The sequence below is a fragment of the Octopus bimaculoides genome, chromosome 3 (assembly GCF_046866305.1).
Source record: "Octopus bimaculoides isolate indiv1 chromosome 3, ASM4686630v1, whole genome shotgun sequence".
Lineage (NCBI taxonomy): Eukaryota > Metazoa > Mollusca > Cephalopoda > Octopoda > Octopodidae > Octopus > Octopus bimaculoides.
In genome coordinates this window covers 24,861,284-24,886,510 of record NC_142930.1, presented here as the reverse complement: position 1 = coordinate 24,886,510, position 25,227 = coordinate 24,861,284, and the positions used below count along the sequence as shown (strand labels likewise).

At 35.5% G+C, this 25,227-nt stretch overlaps 1 protein-coding gene across 3 annotated transcripts in view; it reads left to right on the top strand.

Moving 5' to 3' along the window:
- LOC106878285 (uncharacterized) overlaps positions 1 to 25,227 on the top strand; it is a 108,298-nt gene that overhangs the window by 61,707 nt on the left and 21,364 nt on the right. For all 3 annotated transcript variants that reach the window (XM_089348688.1, XM_089348687.1, XM_089348686.1), the window contains exons 3-5: positions 1,895 to 3,327; positions 12,146 to 12,383; positions 19,487 to 19,623. In XM_089348688.1, the coding sequence (XP_089204814.1) occupies positions 1,895 to 3,327; positions 12,146 to 12,383; positions 19,487 to 19,623 (1,808 nt within the window). The remainder of the gene's footprint in view (positions 1 to 1,894; positions 3,328 to 12,145; positions 12,384 to 19,486; positions 19,624 to 25,227) is intronic.

The following is a 25,227-nucleotide window of genomic DNA, read 5'->3' as shown; positions in this document are numbered from 1 at the left end:
CTCCCATACTTTAAGGGTTAAAATTTAATATGTGGTTTAGCTTCAGGTCAGCTCAGATCAAAAATACTCTAACCTTAACAATTCCATCTCATTGTATACCCAAAACTGCATTAGTCTCAGTTTTCATTTGGTTGGCTTTAGAAAGAGCATCCAGCTGTAGAAACCATGCCAAAGCTGACACTAGAGCTCTGCACAATCTGGTGGCTTGCTGGATTCTGTGAAACTGTCCAACCCATGCCAGCATAGAAAATAGATGTTAAGTGATGATGATGATAATGAATGTCTGTCATTTGGTAGTGTATGATGTAAGGAAGATTTGCCTCTGTTTCTACCTGCTTAAGTGCCCTCATAACGACTTCTTTCAACATACATAATAGTTGCAATGTTTTGGCTGTTGAGCAAATATGATCAAAGATGCCTTGTTTTGTATGTCTGTAACTACATTGCCCAATGTGTCCTTCCATTTTGTAAAATTGGAATGTGATTTGAGAAAGTTTTAGCTGCTATTTCTAACAGGTCAAACAACCATTATTGACTCAAAACCTAATGTTTTATCTATAAATATTCCAAACCATTATATTATATATGCGTATTAGTTGAAACACAGTATATCGTTGATTGAAACCAGTCAGTTTTGATCAACATGCTATATGAAACTGGTCAAGTAATTATGTAAATTGACATTAGCTCTAATCAGATAGTGCTCTGATCAAAGACTTTTTCAATTCTGATATTCCAATCTTTACTTGAAGCATAACGTATCCAAAGCTAAATTATTTGATGTATCCCTCCCTCATTGGCTTAAAATCCAATAAAGTAATATGTATGTAGTAGCTGAAACCTAGTATAATTTATATATGTATCTTAACCCTTTAGCATTCAGATTACTCTGTCAAATGTAAATCTTTTTTATTCACATTGTTTTGAATTAATCATGCATTTATCTTGTGGCTTTGAGATTTCAGTGATGTAATTGTTTATTTTTAGAATGACACTATAGGATAGGTATGAGGGGCTGGATATTATGGCCAGTTTGAATATGAAATGTGTAGAATATAACAGCTGGATATGACCAGTTTAATGCTAAAGGGTTAAGTTAAAATATCAAGTGTTTTAAGTACATATACACAATTACCCATATTGTAGTTGTTGTTTAGGACCAGATCAGCTATAATCAAGCAGACTTATGAACCAGAACCTAGTCAAGATTTAATGTACCCAAAAACCTTACTATCCAATGTGCCCTTCTTTTGTAAGCCAGTAGGATGAGCTTTGAAAAACATCTGGCTGCTTTGCTCTTTCTAGCAAGTCAAGCAACTGTGTGGAAGTTCCTTTATTGGCTCAGTGTCATTGAATAATAGGTATTATGTCATATAAAGTGTGGTTTCATGCTATATGTTGTGTGATATATATTGAGTTATGTCATTTGTAGTGTGGTGTTATGTCACATGTGGTATTCTGACATATGTAATGTTATATTATTATATGTAAGATATATCAAATGTACTGTGATATTGTGTCATAATTGTGTTGTATAACATCATATGTGTATAGTAATAATTGTTACATTTATTACATTTCTTTGTACCATTTGTCATAGAATAAGAATTTCTTACAAAGTCTGCTTCATTTCTCAGTTATAATTTATTCACTTAATATTGCTAATTTCCTTGAGAAACACAATGAAAATTACAGTTTCATTTTCTATTTTTCTATATATTTCTGACATTATGTCCTATGTAAGAAAATATTACCAGTTGTGATTTATACAATGTGTTCCATAAGTCTGTAAGATTTTCAAATATAATTGTGTTTAAAATGCTGTCTTATTTGTGGGACACATTGTATTTCATTTTTTTTCTTTTTCTTTTCTTTCTCTTTTTGTTTCTTTCAGATCCCTATATTGAAAAAGCAAAGACAGTTTCAGATGCCTACATTGGAAAAGCTATGTTAACCCTGTTTCCAAAAAGTGATGCGCCAGACACTGATACTCCAGAAGAAAAAGTGAAAGAATCTTACCCGTTAGAAAATGATTTTATTGATGATGGTGAAGGAGAATTACAAGGCAATTTACCACCTCCTGATACAAAAGAATCTGGATCTTTGGGTGATGACAAGTTGAAAGAAACTAAATCACAAAAAACTGCTGAAGCAATGAAAGAAACAACTGAAAAAAGTCAAAAGGCAGCAGAAAAGGCTAAGAAGGCTGAAGAGGCCAGAATAGCAGCAGAAGAGGCTAAAAAAGCTGAAGAGGCCAGAATAGCAGCAGAAGAGGCTAAAAAAGCTGAAGAAGCCAGAATAGCAGCAGAAGAGGCTAAGAAAGCTGAAGAGGCCAGATTAGCAGCAGAAGAGGCTAAAAAAGCTGAAGAGGCCAGAATAGCAGCAGAAGAGGCTAAAAAAGCTGAAGAGGCTCGACAAGCAGAAGAAGCCAGAAAAACTGAGGAGGCTAAAAAAGCTGAAGAGGCTCAACAAGCAGAAGAAGCCAGGAAAGCTGAAGAGGCTAGACAGGAAGAAGAAGCTAGGAGAGCTGAAGAGGCTAGACGGGAAGAAGAGGCTACGAGAGCTGAGGAAGAGGCCAGAAGAGCTGCTGAAGAAGCTAGACGGGAGGAAGAGGCTAGGAGAGTTGAGGAAGAGGCTAGACTAGAAGAAGAAGCTAGGAGAGCTGAAGAGGCTAGGAGAGCTGAGGAAGAGGCCAGAAGAGCTGCTGAAGAAGCTAGACGGGAGGAAGAGGCTAGGAGAGCTGAGGAAGAGGCTAGACTAGAAGAAGAAGCTAGGAGAGCTGAAGAGGCTAGGAGAGCTGAGGAAGAGGCCAGAAGAGCTGCTGAAGAAGCTAGACGGGAGGAAGAGGCTAGGAGACAGGCAGAAGAGGAGGCTAGGCGGGAAGAAGAAGCTAGACAGGCAGAAGAGGCCAGGAGAGCTGAGGAAGCTAGAGAAGCAGCTGAGGAGGCTAGGAGAATTGCAGAGGAAGCCAGAGAAGCAGAAGAACTTCGAAGGGCAGAAGCTGAAAAAGCAGCTGAGGAGGCCCGTAGATCTGCTGAAGAAGCACAACGAGAAGCAGAAGAAGCAAGAAAGGCAGAGGAAGTGAGAATAGCTGCAGAAGAGGCCAGGAGGGAGGCAGAGGAAGCTAGGGAGGCTGAAAGACAAAAAGAAGCCAAAAGACTAAAAGAGACGGAAGAAGCCAGTGAAAAAATAGAAGAATCAAATAATTCAGCTAAATCAAAAAAAAAGTCCAAAAAAAATGAATCTTATAAAAAAAGTGACATAACCAATGAAGATGATCGCAAAATTCAAAAAGAACTGGATGCAGCTGATGAATTATTGGAAAAAGTGAGTCCTTAAATGAAAATAAATTTATAATTGTAATTTTTACCATCTTTTTTTTTTCAATCCTTTTATTGATATGTGTGTGTGTGTTGTGTGTGTACGTGTATGTATATGCTCACTCAGTCTTGAATCTTCCAATTTAAAAAAATATGCATTACATTGTTTTATTGCATATAAGTATTTCTTTCATACCCTTCTATAATTCTTAATGTGTTTAAAGTGTTTCACTTCAGAAAATAGTGGTTGTAAGGTTATGGCGCTAAATAATACAGACCATATCAAATAAGGTTATGAGTTTAAACCTTTACTATTACTACACTTTGTTATGTTTGGGCAAGATCTCACAATTCTGTTGCCTGGCAGACAATACACACATAGGTTTAATGGAACAAACAGGATAAATAGAACTTATTACATAAGTATATAAATATTGTTTATCATTTTCTATTATAAAGTTATAACCTAATTCAAGGGCTGGGAGTTTCATGCATAGCCCTTTTGCAATTTCCTTATGCAAACACAAAATGCTTGGCCCTTGAGTTACTTTGTAACTTCTGCTGATTAATAATTTCAACTAGCAATAACCACGCCTCGGATACACCTCATTGGCCATCGTACCGCATGATGAAAACTCACAGCTTATTTTGCTGGGTAAAATGGAATGTGTCAGCTGTCCACAGCCAGCAGATTAAGGTGACACTTGTTTACTGGTCATGCTTCAAGAACCTTGCGAAGAATTCTTGCAGTTCCAAGCAATGCTGATTTTTGTAAGTGTTCTTCCTTCACACTTGCACCAATCTTTTTCAGCCATGTTGGTAGTTGAGTGCTGATACTTCCAAGTACACCAATTGATATCATGTCTACTCTCCTCATTGACCACAACCTTCATATTTCCCTCTTCAAATTGTTATAGTTGTTTATTTTTTCTTCTTTCACATTGATCTTGTCACCATAGCATACTGTGTCAATTATCATGCATACATATATACACTCACATACACATATATGCACACACATGCATTACTTTGTTGCTGGCTGTTTTTCTTCCAACAACATACAACACAGACAAAATGTGTGGTAATGAATCCCATCCATGTTAACAGAAAAAAATAAAAGTAGATGGAAAACAATTTCTAAAAAGAAGGAAGCAGTTACTATATACATATAAGCATTGATTGATTTTATGATTATGATGGACCCTAAGGCGGTGAGCCAGCAGAATTGTTAGCACACCAGGCGAAATGCTGAGCAGTATTTCATCTGCTGCTACGTTCTGAGTTCAAATTCCACCGAGGTCGACTTTGCCTTTCATCCTTTCGGGGTAGATAAATTAAGCACCAGTCAAGTACTGGGGTCAATGTGATCAACTATCCCCCTCCCCTCAAATTCCAGGCTTTGTGCCTATAGTACAAAGGATGATTATGATGGACCCTCCATCGACTTTGGCAATAAACATTTTGTTGTTCAATCAACTGAACTACCCACTTGTTTAATGTGGAACTGATTCAGTATTTTACAGACACGTGTAGACTTAACATAATTCTTAGGTCAAATCAGTATGACAAAATATGTGACAAAGTTAGGACTTTGAATTACTAGTATGATCCAGCTAATGGGCTTTCACAGTTTATGTCAATAACAGATTCATTTATAAGGCTTTGGTTAGTCCAGTGTTATAGTAAAACACACATGACCAAGATGAAACCCAGTGTGACAAAACTTAAGAAATATACACACACACACACACACACACACACACACACACACACACACACACACACACACCACTGTCATCATTTTTACACAAGCTTCTCTATGCTGACATGAGTGGAAAAATCTTCACAGTTCAAGTCAGTTATTATTTGGAGTTATTGTCCTCCTAGTTGGGTATCACTTGTATGTCCTATCCTTTGGCATGGCTTCTATGGTGAGTGCCTTCCTATTGCAAACTACTTATTAATGCAATGTGCTAGGTGTATTTTGTCATGGCATCAACTACAGATAAGTTGTCTTGCCCTTGGCAGAACTAGTGTGTGCTCTCTATCAAATATTGTTGATAGTGAAAAGTTTTTTTTTTTTTATTATACTAAATCTACTATATTATTCTTCAACATGATTGTGGAAGAATAATATATTTTGTTAGAGAGGAGGAAGAGGTGGAGTAAGAGAGCAGATAGCCAGCTGATGCATTATGCTGTCACTGATGTGGTTTGTAGAAGTGAAAGATGAAGAGAGAGAGTGAAATGCTAAGGACATGAAGAGGGGAATCACATGGTTTAAAAATTTGTTGAAGAGGTAGCAAGAAAGAGAGAAATATAGGGTGTTAGACTCACTCACCATTCTTCTGTTGACAGAATTCACTGGGTTCTATCATAATACAGCACAAGAGATGGAATACCTTGTACACAATAAATGTAGAGAGTATTCCATAACATACGGCCTGTAGAGTCGACCAAGAAGAGTAGGAGCAATCACAAAAAAAGGCCAGAAAGGAGTTGCTGAGAAGTGGAGATGGGAGTATAAGTGTGGAGATGGGAGTGTAAGTGTGGAGAGTATTCAATAGTCTAGGGCACATACATTTGCTCAGGTGACTGGATAAGGAGGGTTAAGGACGCCAAGTGAAGTAGGAGAAAAGCTGGACAAGGTACAAAGTGCCTCAGTCTCTAAACACTACTCTTGTGTTATGGTATAGTTTATGTATGTAGTTTTATATATATATATATATATATGGCATAGGTGTGGCTGTGTGGTAAGAAGCTTGGTTCCCAACCATATCATTCTGGGTTCAGTCCCAATAATGCATGGCACTTTGGACAAGTGTCTTCTACTATAGCCTTGCGCCAACCAAAGCCCTTGAGTGGATTTGGTAGATCGAAACTGAAAGAAGCCCATCATATATGTATGTATGTATGTAGATATTTTTGTGTTTGTCCTCCTGCCATTGTTTGACAACCAATGCTGGTGTGTTTATGTCCTTGTAACTTAGTTCAGCAAAAGAGTTTAATAGAATAAGTACTAGGCTTACAAAGAATAAGTCCTGGGGTCAATTTTCTTTACTAAAATTCCTTTAAGGTGGTGCTCCAGCATGGCTGCAGTCAAATGACTGAAACAAGTAAAGGAATATATATATGGCAAATGAAAGTTGGAAGATGGAATATACGAGAATTTATTATCAATCATGACAATTGTTTCAACACATCTAGCATCAATTCCTCATTTTATTATTCATTATATATATATATATAGTTGAAATTTATAGAAAAATAAAAAATGAAGACAGGTATATGAACAACAAGCAAGTGTATTCCTCATATCCACCTTTTACCTTGAAGGTACACCCTGACACTTCATAACCCCCATCATTTCTCCCTTTTCAGCAAGACGCCTACCAGATCCTGTCTCATATTTTAGTCTCTCAGCACATGGCACAGAGCCGTCAGTTCTGCACCCCTCCCCCACTTAGTCTTAGGCTGGTGGATTTCCAAGATCTAGCCCCACCACAGATCATCACATATTCTCCTCCATGTTTAAGAGTTGGAAGAAGGCAGACTGGGTCAAATGCTTCTTTTGGCTGTCTCCACATGTATACTTGGCTGGTGGTCAGAAATAAGGTAATGGATGACTAGTCCGAGAAAATAACATTCTCCCACTGCTCTAGGGACCAATTCTGTAAGTTTTTACTCCACTCTAAACACTTTGCAACATTTGTTTTTGAAAGTGGTGGTTTTCTGATTGCAGCCCTCCCATGAAATTTGGCTTTGTGCAGCTCTCGGTGAACAGTTTTTGTAGAAACTGGGTTCTTGAGGTGGTCATTAAGCTCTGCAGTAATTTTGGGAGCTGTACTTTTGTGATCCTTTCTAACAATTCGCTTAAGAGCCCAATGGTCCCTATCTGAAAGTTTTGGTTTTGTTTCGAGGAGGAGGTTTTTTTCCACTTTCCCAAAGACTGTCATTTTTTCAAGACAGTACTTCTTGATACACCAAACATTTCGGCTGTTTTTGTTATGCTAGCGGCTGCCATACGAGCACCAACAATTTGACCACTTTGAAAGTCCGATAGATCTGTCATTTTAATGAATTTTAATTACCTTTTCTGATGATATCTGAAAAGAAACAGCAATTTTAAGCAAAACATATTAAGCAACACTAATAATAAATTTTAAAAAAACATAAAAATAAACAAGCTTTTGACGGTTTTATAGATATTTCAAAATTATGATGCTATGATGCCAGGTGTTTCCATTATTTTGTCCAACCCCTGCATATATATATATATATATATATATATATATATATATATATATATATATATATATATATATATATATATGCAGGGGTTGGACAAAATAATGGAAACACCTGGCATCATATATATACACACACACACACACACATATATATATACACACACACACACACATGTTTATATTGTATGTAGATGTCAGATTGATTGAGTCATTAGAGTGTAGGATAGATTGCTTTGTAGTAACCATTCTGTAACTGACACTAAGGTTGACTTTGCCTTTTGTCCCTTTCCAGTGGATAAATAATATACCAGTCTTGAAATGGGGTTGGTTCTTCTATCTCTCTCTCTCTGTCTCTCTGTCTCTCTGTCTGTCTAACTTTCTCCAGGAAGAAATTGGCTGTGGTCACACCTAGAGAGGGATGGGATCCACCAGACCTAAAAGTACTCAAGACATACTGCATATAACAATAACACTCTTATTGTTCAATGTAAGATTTGAGAAACCAAAGCAAGTCATATATATTTGTGTGTGTGTGTGATTTTATATATATATATATATGTATCTGAGTTTGTATATGATTTTGTGTGTGTGTGTGTAAAATCAATACTGATATAGGGTGAAATTAATAATTAACAACTAATAATTTCACCAAGTAGTTCGGTATGTTAAAAGAACCATTATCGGTAAACTTATACAAAAATTTCATAATTATAAGCATAATTATAATTAGGGTTCAGCAAAATTGCTTCACCATATACCGAAATTTAGAAATAGTTAAATACTATTCCACTACCATAATATATCTCCCAGACAGCAATACTCCCAACTCACGCAGGCAAAGAGAAAAAATGGATATTAGCTGTTCAATGGCGCTTGGTCGAATACATATCTTAATTATTAGCACTCTCAGATTTATAATTGAAATACTATACTGAAGAAGGAAATAAGTGAGTAATGTGTCTTGCAACTCTTTAATCCAGAAATGCGTATATAGTTAATCAAAGCCGGGTGGGTTCGTTATTTTTTCTCTTTGCCTGCATGAGTTGGGAGTATTACTGTCTGGGAGATATATTATGGTAGCGGAATAGTATTTAACTGCTATTTCTAAATTTCAGTATGTGGTGAAGCAATTTTGCTGAACCCTAATTATAATTATGCTTATAATTATAAAATTTTTGTATATATATATATATGGCTTGTGCGGGTGGCACATAAAAGACACCATTTCGAGCGTGGCCGTTGCCAGTATCGCCTGACTGGCCTTCGTGCGGGTGACATGTAAAAGCACCTACTACACTCTCTGAGTGGTTGGCGTTAGGAAGGGCATCCAGCTGTAGAAACTCTGCCAAATTTAGATTGGAGCCTGGTGTTGCCATCCGGTTTCACCAGTCCTCAGTCAAATCGTCCAACCCATGCTAGCATGGAAAGCAGACGTTAAACGATGATGATGATATATATATATATATGTGTATATATGTGTGTATATGTATTATATTGGTTAAGTCAGTCTCTTACTACTCTGTGTTTCACCTGTGAGTGCCCAGGGTCCTCAAGCAAGTTCTGAAGACCATGTGCACCTACAGATGCAACTCAGAATAGCAAGATATAACTTGATAAAAATTAAATATATCATTAATCTCTACTATAATTTTGTTACACTTTTTTCTGACAGTCAGTACTAAATGTGTGTGTGTGTCTATATATATATATATATATATATATATATATATATATATACGTGCACACACACATATTAAAACTTCTAATGATAAGCAGTATAAATTATAGCCTTTGTTATGGGATTCATAATCTAAGATATGCAGACAATCATAAACAAATGTGTTTTTTTTTTAATCCTTCACGGAAAGAAAAGCAGGAATCAGCCTGACCAATTTTTATGCTAATTGCATTCTTCATTAAAGACCACATACTCATTTCATCTGTCTATGAAAAGGTATATAGTTGTTACCTTTATATGGTTTTTATATAATATGACTTTGGTAAATTGCTGAATCCAGTTTGCATAATGAATTTTTTTAGTAACATAGTTAATTGATTAATCATCTACTAAGCAGCATATATTGTCATAAAGCTGAAATGTATAGAAAGTTATATCCAATGATAACCAATACAAATTTCAGTCATTGATTTGATGTATGAGCTACTAAACATGGATAAATGTAAATAAGTGTATTTACTTTTCTGTGGACAGAAAAAGTGGGGTTTGCTCAAATTAGTGTCATCATGCATATGTATATATATTGTATAATAATAAGTTCTTCTACACATTCAAGATCCTACACATTGAAGTTATATCCTTTATGTCATCTGCATAGTTCACAAATATTAATGACAAAATACACACCTTGAGCAGGCACATTTCTAGCCTACCATATCAGAGAAACATTTTATAAAATGTTACCAATCAAATGAACCCAGCAACTGATAAGCGAACAACAGTTGCCCTTACAAGCAAGTTTAACCTCTCCACACTACAAAAGAAAAGGCAAGAACCAACACATCTTGCTGCCACCATTGTCATTGCAAGCACTGCCATCAGAACACAAGTCATTGCTCTAGCAATTCTGCCAATCCACTGCCCTGAACTGGTAATTTATTTATCAATTCTGACTAGATGAAAAGCAAAGTTGACCTTGATGAATTTTGAACACAAGACACAGAGCCAGAACCGATACCACCAGTTCTATTCTGTCTAATGGACTAACGACTCAGCCTATTCACTGTCTTTGTTAATTTATAAAAAAAAAGCAAAACACTTGAAACACCAAAAACACCACTTTGAAATATCCTGGGTCCTTTGAAATTTTCTTCCATCTTTTTATACTGTATTGATATTACTGGAGTATCCTGGGCTTTTATCACACTATGACAGTATTAAGTAGTTCAAGACATTTTTTTTCCTGATAGAGGATGCCAGTCTTACACAAGCTTTTCATTTTATTTTTGTTTTATTCATTGGAGGTTTTGAGTTTGTCTTTGCAAACTAATGGAACACTCCTCAGTTAAGCAGTGCTCTCACCATTCACATCAGTAACAAGTATGTACTTCTCTTTAGTAAATAGATTTACAGATGAACAAGGTAGACTTAGCATTGTTTTGCCGAAGCCTGGATATAAAACATCAATCCATCATTCCATAAGCTAAAATACTAAAATCTCAACCAGTGAAGATTCTACTATATATCTACTGTGAAATTATAAAATATGTTTCCATTTATTTCTAAAATTGTTCAGCCCTTGCCTATTTCTAATCAGTTGTTTGAGAAAGGACCTCTCACTCACAATGTCTTCTTTATATTCTGGTGAGGAAGTCTGCGGTAGATTTTTGTCATTCCTTTTCTTGCAATATTAAAAGGTCTATAGGTCAGTGAGAAAACCAGCTGAATTGGTTATATTAGTGATAATAATGATTTTGATGATTTCAAACTTTGGCACAGGTAACTAATCTGTAGAGGAAGAGATACAATCAACAGAATTGATTAGTAATACTTATTTTATTAATCCTCAGAGAAATAAAAAGACAGTCAGACTCAAGATTTGCATTCAGAACTTAAAGAAATACAACTAAGTACCACAGGCCATTTTTTGTTTGCCATTCCACTGCCTTTAATTCTAATAATAATGGTAATAATGATTATAATAAATCAGCTACAAGAAAGACTGCAAGGAAGTAAAGTTATCACACAGATTTCATTTCCACTGTATGTATACCTGTGTTTAGGGAGAATGAGTGTGTGTGTGTAATCCCTGTTTTTCTCCAAATGATTTCCAACAGAAACCATCCAATTTCTTTACTGCTGATCAATTACAATCATAATAACTTTATGAAGCAATATACTCCAAATGCATATATATATATATATATATATATATATATATATATATATATATATATATACATACATACATACATATATACACACACACACATACATACTGAATGACAGATACACATGCACTGTTAATGTATCCATGTTTTTGTGAATGTTATGATGTCCACTCATGAACATACCAATGGATTGAAGAAAGAGAGCAGTATTCTTAATTACATCTTAACTTTAACAAGACATTTTAAACAAAATTCTACTAAGCTTTTGTTCATTTTAATTTCAATGTATTCTAATTTTAAAAAATAATAAACAAAGGCATTTTTTCTTAGTTTTTTTAATTTTGAATTTACTGATATTGTTTTACTAAAATTTGCTTTAATACGATTCCCTTTAATAAAATTCCCTTAAAAAATAACAAGAAGATTACCATTTTCATGACATTAACAAAAAAAAAAAAAAAAAATCAGCCATTGACAATTTCATTAAATCATGCCTTGAAATTTAAAAAAAGTATATAATTTAATATAAATCAAGAAATCCTGTCCAAAATAAAATATATAACATTTTAAGCATGTTGATTTTATATATTTTTTATTTCAATAAAAAATAATAATTCATTGTAACCAAACAATTTAGAAATAAGACCAAATAAAAAAAAGTTTAAACATTCACTTGATGCCAGAGTTTATAATTTTTCTTTTGATGCCTATCTTCTATTTTTGAAGGGATTTGCTAAGGAATCTTTGAATGCTTTTAACAAAATTCTTGAAAAGTCCATTAAGAGTCCTCGGGCTACATACGGTCGCTCTGGTGCTTTGCTTAAGTTAGCTGAATTACAGTCCAGCAACACTCTTCTTCAGCAAGGCATTCAGGTTTTAGAAGTACTTCTAAGTAATCCCGACACTCCTGATGCTTTGTTATTGAAAAGTGGTTTGATATTGGCTGACAAGCAACGTTTCAGAGGTAAGAATTCATTTACAGGCATGATACTTTCTTTAAAAAAAAAAAAAAAAAACTAAGATTTCAAGAACTGATGTATTGCACTTTTTAAACATATATGTAAGTATGTGTGCATATATATATATATATATATATATTTGTGTATGTGAGTGTGTATGTATGTGTATTATGTATATATGTATTTGCATTTGTTTACATTGTCCTTTTTTTCCATGCCAGCATGGGATAGATGAATATATATATATATATATATATATACATAGAATATATATATATATATATATATATATATATATATATATATATGTATGTGTATATGTATATATATATATATATATATATATATATATATATATATATATGTATATATATATATATATATATATATATATATATATATATATATATATATATATATATACATAGAATATATATATATATATATATATATATATATATATATACATAGAATATATATATATATATATATATATATATATATATATACATAGAATATATATATATATATATATATATATATTCTATGTATATATATATATATATATATATATATATATATATATATAATATTACTTTGTTGTACTGCTGGATAGCCATCCTTTATCTATTTTTCAAATGAGAAATTTTTAATTCCACTTATGTTCAAAAGTCAGTGTTAGCAGACAATTTGCTGACAAGGAATGTCAACAAACATCACCATTAGTAGCTCAGTGTTTTTTCATGCATAGCACAGAATGTAAACAGGTATACACTCACACATATAGATATATATACTTATGTCCACGTGTATGTATCTATATATATATATATATATATATATATATATATATATGTGTGTGTGTGTGTGTGTGTGCGCACACACTCACAATGGAATTCCAACTTTTCACTCACAATTCATTGGTTGGTTGAGGGCTACAATAGAAGATACTTACCTAAGATGGATCTGAAACTGAAACCACAAATCTCTCAAAATCAGCAAATGTGCACATACACACACATAAATATATCACCTATATTGATCAGACTGTTGGATGTTGTGATTATACATTGCTAGTTGCACTGCATATGCAAATATCTCTTGATTGTGCCCTTCTTTTCCATCATGTTCCAAATCTTTTAACTAAATCCTCTTCCCATTATTGTGGAGGCCTTCCAACTGGCCTTTTCCAATCCTTTGAATACCACTTGGTAACTGCATGGGTCCACCTGTTGTCTGTGAACTTTACAGCATGTCCATCCTCGTAGAAATTTTCTTTTGCTATCCTGAAATCACATCATTCACTCTGCTCTATTCTCAAATTACCATATTTCAATATCATTTCTTGTAATGATATTCCTAATATAAATCTTTCCATGGCCTTTTGCATTGTACCCAATCAGTGTTTTTTTCTCTTCATAGTAGCTCAGAAGAGCACAGGTAGGGCAGTGCCATTGAAGAGACTGGCATGTTGACTCTTGTCCAGCTTTGTTTTGAGCACATCTTTTACCAAGGTAAATGCTTTCCATCCAGTCTTTATTGCCCACAAAATTTCAGTGTCCATGTTTCAGTGTATATTCACTGTGTGCTCCAAGTAGACTTACTCCTTTACTTCCTTGATTTCATTGCTTCCAACCTTCATTTGGCCTTGTGCTACATCTCCAGACTGCGTGTATTTCTTCATGTGATTCATTTTAAGGCCTACTGTGGAACTATGGGCATCCAGCTCTGTTAGCCTTGCCTACAGCTGATCTGTGCTTTTAGCAATGAGTAAGATATCATCTGTGAATCAAAGGTGTGTTAGTACTTCACTGTTGATGTTCACACCACCTGTCCATCAATGTCTGACAACCATTTCTAGACATACAATGAAGAGCTTTCGAGAAATGGTATCTCTTTGCTTGATGTCTTTCTCAATTGGAATCTCTTCCACGTGGTGTTAGCCAAGATATATTGATGATGCATTCAGAGATTTCAGTACTGCATTCATCCCGATGCTACCAAAGGTCTTTTCATAGTTGACGAAAGTGATGTACGGAGGTAGCTTGTATTCTTTTACTTGTTCTATGAGCTGTTAGAGTGAATATGTCATACATCATGGTGTAGTTCCTATGAAAAACTATTTGCTCCTTCAGCTGCTGATTATCAGGATGTTTCAATAATCTCATGACTATGACCTTCTAAACAGTTAGTAGAAGCATGTAGAGTGATAGTTTCTTGAATCTTCCTTACCTTCTTATAAAGCAAGATTGTGTGTATAAATATAAATGCACACACACACACACACACACGCATATATAGCAACATTATTTTAATGTCCATTCTTCTGCGCTTGCATGGGTCAGATGGAATTTGTTGATCCAGATTTTCTACATCCGGATGCTTTTCTTGTCACCAAGCCTCACCTGTTTCCAAGCAAAGTATTATTTCCCCATGGCCAGACATGTTTTTCACAGAAGATTGAAAATGAATAACCTCACTTGTATGATGATGATGCTCATTTACAACCATCCCGTGATGTCTAGACAAGAATACACACGCACATGCACACACACACACACACACACGCGTGCTCATTGTTTTATATACATACCATCATCATCATCATCATCATCATCGTTTAATGTCCGCTTTCCATGCTAGCATGGGTTGGAAGATTTGACTGAGGACTGGTGAACCAGATGGCTACACCAGGCTCCAATCTGATTTTTTTTCCTGCCAAATCAGATTGGAGCCTGGTGTTGCCATCTGGTTCACCAGTCCTCAGTCAAATCATCCAACCCATGCTAGCATGGAAAGCGGATGTTAAACGATGATGATGATGATGGTATGTATATAAAACAATGAGCACAAAAAGAAGTCAACTTAAGAGGGTTAAGATGTAACAAATGTATTTAATGCTTAAAAAAATAGAAAGGGTATGCACACACACACACACACACCTCTGTGTGTGTATGTATATATATACACATGGCTGTTTGTTGATAACTTTTTCTGCCTTGTAAGAGTAATAGTGCCCAATTGTTCTTCTGTTTTAACGGTGATATTGCATTTGGAAATACCACTTTCTTGTCTGTATCATACGATACACATTCGGTGCTTCTAAAAAGCAAATATAAGTTTGTTTATATACACGCGTGGTTGTTACACACACACACACACACACACACACACAATTTTTATTCTTACTTGTACTATTTGAAAAGGTAGATGAGATTACCAGGTTATATCATAAAATATTTAGCTTCATCATATATAGTACAATCTGAATTTAATATCTCACCAAGACCAATTCTGAGGTTGATAAAATAACAGCCAATGATATGTATCAATTCTATCAAGTACATTCCTCCATTAAAAATCTAAATTATTACTTCAGGTGAATATTTACCATACACATACATCACATACATGTAATTATCATATATATGTATGTGTGTATGCATGTGGTTTGGGAGATGGAATTGATTATCTTAATGAAATCACTGCATTAATTTTTCTTTCTCTAATTGGCTATTACCCTGCAAATATTGAATGTTAATTAAATTAAAGTTTTGCAATAATATAACAATATCATAGTTCTCTTACATAGTTACTGTATCTAGATCCCCAAATTGATAACAGATAATTAAAAATGTAATCAATATTATAGAATTTTCCAGAAATCAAAGATGACCAAATATGCTATAGGTCCTACTATATACATTCATACATATATATATGTATGTGCATATTTATATGTATATATACTTTTATGTGTACACCCACACAAACACACTATATATATATATCATCATCATCATCATCGTTTAACATCTGATTTCCATGCTAGCATGGGTTGGACGATTTGACTGAGGACTGATGAGCTGGATGGCTGCACCAGGCTCCAATCTGATCTGGCAGAATTTCTACTGCTGGATGCCCTTCCTAACGCCAACCACTCCGAGAGTGTAATGGGTACTTTTACTCAAAATGATGTTTTTTACGTGCCACCTGCACAGGAGCCAATCCAGTGGCACTGGCAACAACCTCGCTTGAATGATTTTCTAATGTGCCACCGGCACAAGTGCCAGAAAGGCAACGCTGGTAATGATCACGCTCAAATGGTGCTATTTACATGCCGCTAGCACGGAAGCCAGACAGCTGCTCTGGCAATGATCATGCTCAAACGGTGCTGTTAGTGCTCCACTGGCACAGGTGTCGGTCATCAAATATGGTTCAATTACGATTTCAATTTCACTTGCCCCAACAGGTCTTCGCAAGCAGAATTTAGTGTCCAATGAAGGAGAGGTTGGCATGGGTGCCAGTCGTCGAATTTGGTTCGATTTCGATTCCAATTCACTTACCTCAACAGGTCTTTGCAATAGAGTTTAGTGTCCAATGAAGTAAAGATACAAATAAGTGAGTTGGCTACATTTCTGGTAGAGGCCACAGACTATGCTCTTTGGATAACACCGGTGGCCTGGAGAGGGGAGCCTGGTATGCATGGGTGATCGCTGGTCTTCCACAAACAACCTTGCACAGACTTGTACCTTGGAGGGAAACAAGTGCAATCCTATGGTCATTTATGACCGAAGGCAATTTTTACCCTTTTTACTCATGGAAGGATAGGGACCCAATGCTACCAGCAGATTTAGAAATGAAAGAGCCTAATTTATAAAGGAAATACTGATATCCTGTGTCTGGTCTCTTGGAGAAAGCACGTAGATAGTTGACTAAACAACTGAGTACAATTGGTAGTCAACCAAATGATTGTATGGAATAATTAGTTAAACAACTTTGAATTGCTGCAAGTATTTTGTTTTGTTTTGTGGCAAAAACAGTTTATTCTGCATTACACAACAGTCTTGAATATGGAGTGCGTTTTCAGGGATTGATGGGGGTGGGTGAGGGTAACTCTGTAGAAAATTAAATAAGTTGAAAGTGCCTAAGCAGACAGGGCACCTTGACTACCAAGCTCTGAGAAGCAGAAGCCACTGTAACAATAGAAAATGCTAAGAGAGAGAGAGAGAGGAGATAGCATATTAATTGCAATAGACTACTATACTATCCAAGGAAAGAGATTCATCTGTCATCTATGAAATTGGAAATAAATATCTGTTAGTTCTCAAGAACATTTTAAAGCTTAATTCCATGGTATTGCCTTGGAGAGCTGACATCTTTTTACATCTTGGTGAACTGAAACATTTGAGAAGCTTTAAGTATTTTGACTATAGAGGCAGGCTGTATATCAGTGACTAGATATTTATCTGGCCATCTATAGACCTTATCCAACAACTCAAAAAATTAAAAAGATTTTTTTTAAACATTTCAAATTGTAAAACAGTTACACAATACACACACATATATATATATATATATATATTATATATTTGTGGGTATATATATATTTGATTATATTTATTTATTTTCTTTTAGTTAACAATTAACTCCGACAAAACAAATTGGTTAATAGATACCAGTGTAGCAAAGATCACAAAATGACTGTGGTGTAACTCCTGTTTATGAGGTAGAAACTCCCTGTTAATTTGGGGTATTTTGAGTAAATATAAAATTTAATAAATGGAGTAATATGCATATGTTAAATGAATTTTTTCATTTCCGACATATGTTTCAAAGATTACAAATGGTTCCTTCCAATGGAATGAGTGATGTTGATAAAGATGTAATCTTCTCTTCAGGGAAATTCATAAGAGCCAACTTAACTGTAAGACATTTTAACTGAATGTGACAACTGCGGGTAGAGAAGATTGCTACATATCTTATTTGAAATACATTATTTCCAGCCTTCCATGGAAAACATATATCTGGCTTTAGGAAATATTACACCTTGCATGGTAACAAGTGAAGGTTGGCAATAGGAAGGGCAGCCAACCATAGAAATTTTGCCTTAACAAATTCCATCTGACCTATGAAACAATGGAAAAGTGGATACTAAATGATAATAACAATCATTTGGATGTTAATTTTTCATATTCCTCCGTTGACCTCAGTGTCAAATCTTGATGCCAGATCCTTTGTTATTGCTAACCTGTATTGGACTAAAATCCTATCCAGGAGGAGATTTATCTCATTTTCTGAATGTCATAAACCCAGAGTTAAGCACCATCTTAGTTATCCTTTACATGCATTGTAATATCTCTTAATTCATATTTTTAAGGGGTTATGGTATTTTTAAGTGGTTCAATGAACACAAGATAAAGTCATTGAAGTACTTTAGTTTTGTTCTCTACATTCTGTGTTCAAATGCAGTTAGCATTCATTCGTCTTTCATTATTCTATGTGAAGAAAGAGTAAGAAGCAATAAATCTTTTGACAAAAGCTATTGTCTACAAGATGTGGCTTGGTGACAATTTAAAGCATGAATTATTTATTTACCCATTGTGTAGTGATTTCAAAATGCACTTTTTAATGTATGAATTAGATTCAACTATATCATTTGTACAGCATCCAACCATTGAAAATCTGCCTCAACAAATTCTCTGACCCATGCAGTCATAGAAAAGTGGCTTTTAAAATGGTGATACATTGAATGTGACAACATAAGCAATTAGAAATAAAATGAAACAGGTAGTGGAAATACAATTTTATTGAATGTGCATGTATTTGTGTTTATATATATATATATATATATATATATATATATACACACACATATTATACATGTGTGTGTGTGTGTGTGTGTGTGTATATATATATATATATATATACACACACACATACACTCACACACACTTATTGGTACAGGGATAACTATCTAATTAAGAAGTTCACTTTGCAAATGCATGGTTCCAGGTTCAATGTTACAGAGTGGTATGACCATGAGCAAGTTTTTCTCTTTTCTTGTTGATACTAGTCTCAAATTGACCAATGCCTTATAAATGAAATTTGATAAAAGGAGATTGCAGATGCCCATTGTGTGTGTGTGTGCGCATATATATATAGAAATTATTCTTGAATTTATTTTAATTAAGCAAATGTTTTTGAAAGCTCTTAACTGTACATTAAAGTATTATTGTTGGAACAAATCTGCTATCAAGAAATGTCTTGGGCACAAAGTGTTTGTTTTTATTTCATATCTGTTAGCTATTGTTTCATGTTGATGTAGGCTGGACCAATCGAGCTCTCAAATCCTTGACCTTCCTGAATTTACGTTTCCCAAATAATATTGATGTGATAAACGATCTTGGAATCACCAACTTGATATTAGGTCGCAATGAGGATGCTAAAAAATTATTTAAACAGGTTAGTAACAGCTTTTTATTTTCGCATCCTTTCCATTTTTTTTTTTTTAATTTTGCATATTATTTTTACTCAACCTGCATGAAAAGAAGCAGAGAATACATTGAAGAAATTACAATTGCTCATTCAGTTGACAGGGAAATTTGCCAGTTTCTGTTTTAATGTGTGTGGAGGAAGAGAAAGTAACAATCAACTGGATAAATATATACAAGATTTATATAGTAATAAAAATAAAACAAGTGGGTATTTTAGGGCATTACTACACATGTTTGTATAGCATGTTTATTAAGAACACAAGTACATTATATAACTTAAATGGTAATGTTATGCAACATTAACATTACACAAGTTTGTGTTTTCATAAAACACTACTTCCTGAGGCAATACACCTCAGAATATTTTTTTGGTGATATGCCGCCAAATATATAGCTGCGAGGTGCAGATGTGGCTGTGTGGTAAGAAGCTTGCTTCCCATCCACAATTCCAGGCTCAGTCCCACTGTATGGCACCTTAGGCAAGTGTCTTCTACTATAACCTTGGGCCAACCAAAACCTTGTGAATGGATTTGACAGAAGAAAACTGAAAGAAGTCCATCGTATATATGTGTGCATGTGTTTGTCCAGCCCCACTGCTTGACAACTAGTGTTGGTGTGTTTACTTCCTAATAATTTAGTGGTTCTGCAAAAGAGACCAATAGCATGAGAATCAAGCTTAAAAAATAAATACTGGGACTGATTCATTCAGCTAAAATTCTTCAAGTCCATGCATGGCCAGCATGACCACAGTCTAATGACTGAAACAAGTAAAAAATAAAAGATATATAAATCATATATTATTCCAGGGAATGATGAGTTCAAAGAAACGGTGTTCAGCTGGACTAAAGGGCTTAAGGACAAATCTGAGACTGAATAAACATTTAATCCATGGTCATTAGTCCCTTAAAACACGTTTTTGTTTTTTTTTGCCTGAGGTTCTTTGGAACTCTTAGAAGAGCCATAGACAAAACAAAATATATTTCAATAGACCTATGATTAAGGATTAAATGTGAATATTATGTATTATATATATCCAGCTGATTGTTATTCTCTTTGGTTAAGCAAGCACTATAAACTGGTAAAACTACCTACAACTTCCTGTAATATTAAATGGATGAGACCATATAATTGACTGGACAATGGGTAGCAAATAAACAGAAATGTAAAATCAACTAGCATCACAATACATGCAGATTTAAGCCATGACTTAACTGAAGAGGTATGGGAGAGGTAAATGAGGGATGAACTGACTGGGTACCAGGGAAACTCCAGAATAAGTCAACTTAATCAGTCAAAATAAAATATATCCTACCAGGGTACTGAGAACTTTTTTCTCTCATTTGTTAGCAGAATAAACATATATCAACACACATACTCACATAATGTGTGGGGTGGGAGTATATCTCTACATGTCACCAATTGCTGCAGTCCCTTGTTACTTTAGTGACATTCAGCATCTTGAGATCAGTTTACACCTCTTTGTTCCATATTTTTCTTATTTTTTTTTTCTTTTCTACAAGCACTATCTGCCATCCATTAAAAATGCTTGGCTCATAATTTTATACAGCTGGCTTTATCCCAACACATCAAATGCTCATACTAATGCAGTTTTCTCTCTTGTTAACTACATTTGATTCCTCCTGAACATAGCTTTTTTCTCAAGTTATTTGTACTGCATTTTTCATGCACACTGACTTTACATAGCTAGGGAAGCATGCTCACCTCATTTCTTTCTAGCCTAAGCAATTCCTCAGATCCAGGCCTATGCTTGTTATTTTCTTCAGCTCACTTGTAGATTACATTATGATCTTGCTGCATGTTTGCAGCATCACCAGAATTCTTTATTACTGTAAATACTTTTATATCATTGGCATGACTTGTGAGAATGACTGTTTGTACAAATAAGGGTTTATCTAATACAACCACAACATACAGCAATGGTCCTCATCCCCAAGACCAGTCTCTATGGGACTCTATTCAAAACTGGTGTGTTCCTTTGAGAGAGAGCACTGTTGGCTGTGACCCTCTGACTTTTATCCCTTAAAAAAGTCATGCAGCCATTCTTCAAATCTCCAGATTATACTGAGATCAAGCAGTTTGTGACACACTCTCCCAAAAAGTCATGATTTATAACATCCATGGTTAAATGGTTGAGTGGCTATTTCAGCACCTCATCATAATGCTGCAAGAGTTGCACAAGGTAGCATTTTCTTGGAAAAAGCCATGATGAGGGTAAGTCAGCAAATCATTTTCTTGTGAGAACATGATTAATTTTCTTCTGACAATTCATTCTATATACTGCAGATATGTGAAGACAGAGACACAGGCCTGAAATTTTTAGCATGTGCTCTACTTCCACTTATGATAATATATATAATTATCTCCCCTCCATTCTAATTTTTTTTCAATTCCTGTGAGACTGATCTCCCTTGACCTATATCACTATAAATCCCATGTGAGATCCATACTAACCAATCAAAAGAGTAAGTTCTATCTGCCATCTTGTTACGTCATTTGCTATTGCATCATTTCTATTCAAAATGGCTGCCTGATGAAAAGCTTCAACTCATATAGAAATTTCTAGTTTCAACTAATCTGTTTCCAAAGTAAAACTGCAAAATGACCTGCATGCAATATACAAACAGGCTGATGAAAATAACATGCAGTTCAATGCTGATAAGTTTCAAGCACTTCTCTATCAGTCCACAAACAAGACTACAATCGGAATACATAGGACCAGGGGGCAGTGCAATCCCAGAGTTAGAATCAATGCATGACCTGGGAATCCACATGAGTAGTGATGCAACATTCCATGTGCATATTGCCAGGATGGCAACACTGTGAAGGTGTGTAGTTGGATGTATCCCTAGATCATTCAGAACCAGAAGTAAGGATGCCTTTCTATTCCTATTGAGGACATTTGTCCTCAGTCATCTGGATTACTGCTCCCAACTGTGTTTGCCACAGAGTACCAAATTGGTGGCAGAACTTGAGGCAATCCAAAGAAGACTGACTCAGTGAAACAGATGAACTACTGGAAGAGGCTACAAGAACTGAAACTTTACTCCCTGGAGAGAAGGCGAGAAAGGTATGCAGTAATATACACATGGAAGATCCTGAAAGGTCTAGCTCCCAACTTTGGAATTGAAAGCTATACCAACCACTGAATTGGATGGCACTGCATAATACTAAAGATACTGTCTTCTTAATCACATATAAGGACTAAATATTGCAACAGCTTAGATTTCAGGGGAACACAATTGTTTAACATCCTGCCAAGGAACCCAAGAGATCTGCAAAGTGTAGATGTGGAAATGTTCAAAAAGCATCTTGACAAATTTCTATCTGAAATCCCAGATGAGCCCACATCAAAGCAGGAAGCACAAAGAAGAGCAGCTTCATACAACTCACATCTTCACCAAAAACAGTACCGAAAGGAGACTCAAAAACACTGAGTGGTAGTGCTCCAGCATGGCTCCAACCTCTGGCTGAAACCAGTAAAAGAATGATGATGAAATATATATATCACAAAAAATCTGTTCTGCTCTGGCCCTTTCTCTTATACTTTTACCATTCATGTCCAATCCTTTGAGATTCATAGTCTTACAAGCTGCATGACAAACTCATTAGTGTTGGTGGCACAAAAATGCACCCAGTACATGGTGTAAAATGGTTGCATTAGGAAGGGCATCCAGCTGTAGAAACCATGCCTGTGCGACATTGGAACATGGTATAGTCCTTTCATTTCTTGGTTCCTGTTAAATCATCTAACCCATGCCAGCATGGAACCTGGACATTGAATGGGATTGGTGGTGTTATGTTAATATCTGTGTGGGTGTTTTATCATTGTTATCATCGTCATCATCATTGTTTATAATGTCCATGTTTCATGGTGGTATGAGTTGTATCATTTGACATGGGCCAATGAGCCAGGAACTGTGACAAGGTCTGCTCCTGCTTTTGCATGGTTTCTGCAACTTGGTGTCCTTCCTAACACAACTATTTTATAGAGTGTACTGTGTGCTTTTTACATGGTACCATCACTAGTGAAGTCACCTAGTAACTTGTAAGACAAAGCACCTCTACTGAGTGGCTATGTAGTATTGAGGGAAGTGGCTTTGTGCTAGGTGATGAGAGGTTAACATATGATAGAGGGACAGGAACGGGTGTCTTGCTGTAGAGAGGTTACATGGCTACCCCAGTTGGAAAAAGAGCTATGGTGGTGATGAGGCGCTTGGGAATATCCCTATGTTACCGGAAGGTGAATATAAGAGAAGTGGAACAGAAGAGCAGACAAGGTGAGTGGATAGGTAAGTTTGTGAGAATGTGAAAGGTGAGATGGGGATGAAGATGAATACAGTGAATGGTGATCATGGATGAAGACATGGTCCATGGTGAATATCAGTTTGGTGGGTTAGGTGGAGGAAATAGGAGTGGGTCAAGGAGGTATAAATGACTAGAAATATAAAAAAATATGCTGATGTACTAATCTCTATATTCATTGTAATTATCTTGGATATACACTTGGTAAAATGTTTACAATCCAGTTAAGTGAACTCAAGATTTACCCACCGAATGAAATACATTGGGATTGTTTATCTTAAGCAATCCTAGATGCTCCTTACAACTCAATGCAGTTAGCCATAACTTAGATTATAACTAAGTGCTTGCATGGTACCTGCCTGGATAATTTATTCCTGTGTGTGTGTGTGTAGCAAATTCTCAGAGTCAAGCAAGTATCTTCTATTATATACCTGAGACAACTCAAGCCTTGTGAGTGAATTTGGCAGACAGCTACTGAAAGAAGCCTGTCATATATAGATATATATGTACATGCGTATATGTTTATGTTCATGTAATGATTGTAAATGAGCATCAGCATCACACAAATGATGCTATTCAAATCTGGTCTTCATTGGAGAAATATTATCTTGCTTGGAAACAGGTGAGGAGTAGTGACAGGAACAGCATCATCATCATTTAATGTTCATTCTCCATGCTGGCATGGGTTAGATGGCTTGATTGGAGCTGATAAGCCAAAGAGCTGCACCAGGTTCCAGTCTAATTTGGCATGGTTCCTATGGCTGGATGCCCTTCCTAATGCCAACCACTCCAGGAGTGTAATCGGTGATTTTACATGACACTGGCAACAACTATGACTACATTCATGGGTCCTATTTACATGGCACCGGCAATGACCACAACTATGATTCACAAGTGCCATGTAAATGGCATCATCAACATCCAGAACTACGTTTCACAGGTGTCATTTACATGACACCGTCAACAACCATGACTATGATTATAATTCACAGGTGACATTTCAAGGCACCAGCTCCAATTTCATGGGTATCGTTTACATGGCACCAGCAATGGCCACGACTCCAATTTGACAAATGTCATTTACATGCCGCCAGCAAAGCCACAACTACGATTTCACTTGGACTGAAAAGTATTTGCACACACAGCATATTGCCAGAGGTCTCGGTCATTTGCCATCACCTCCATGAGGCCCAACATTTAAGGATCATGCTTTACCGCCTCGTCCCATATCTTCCTGGGTCTACCTCTT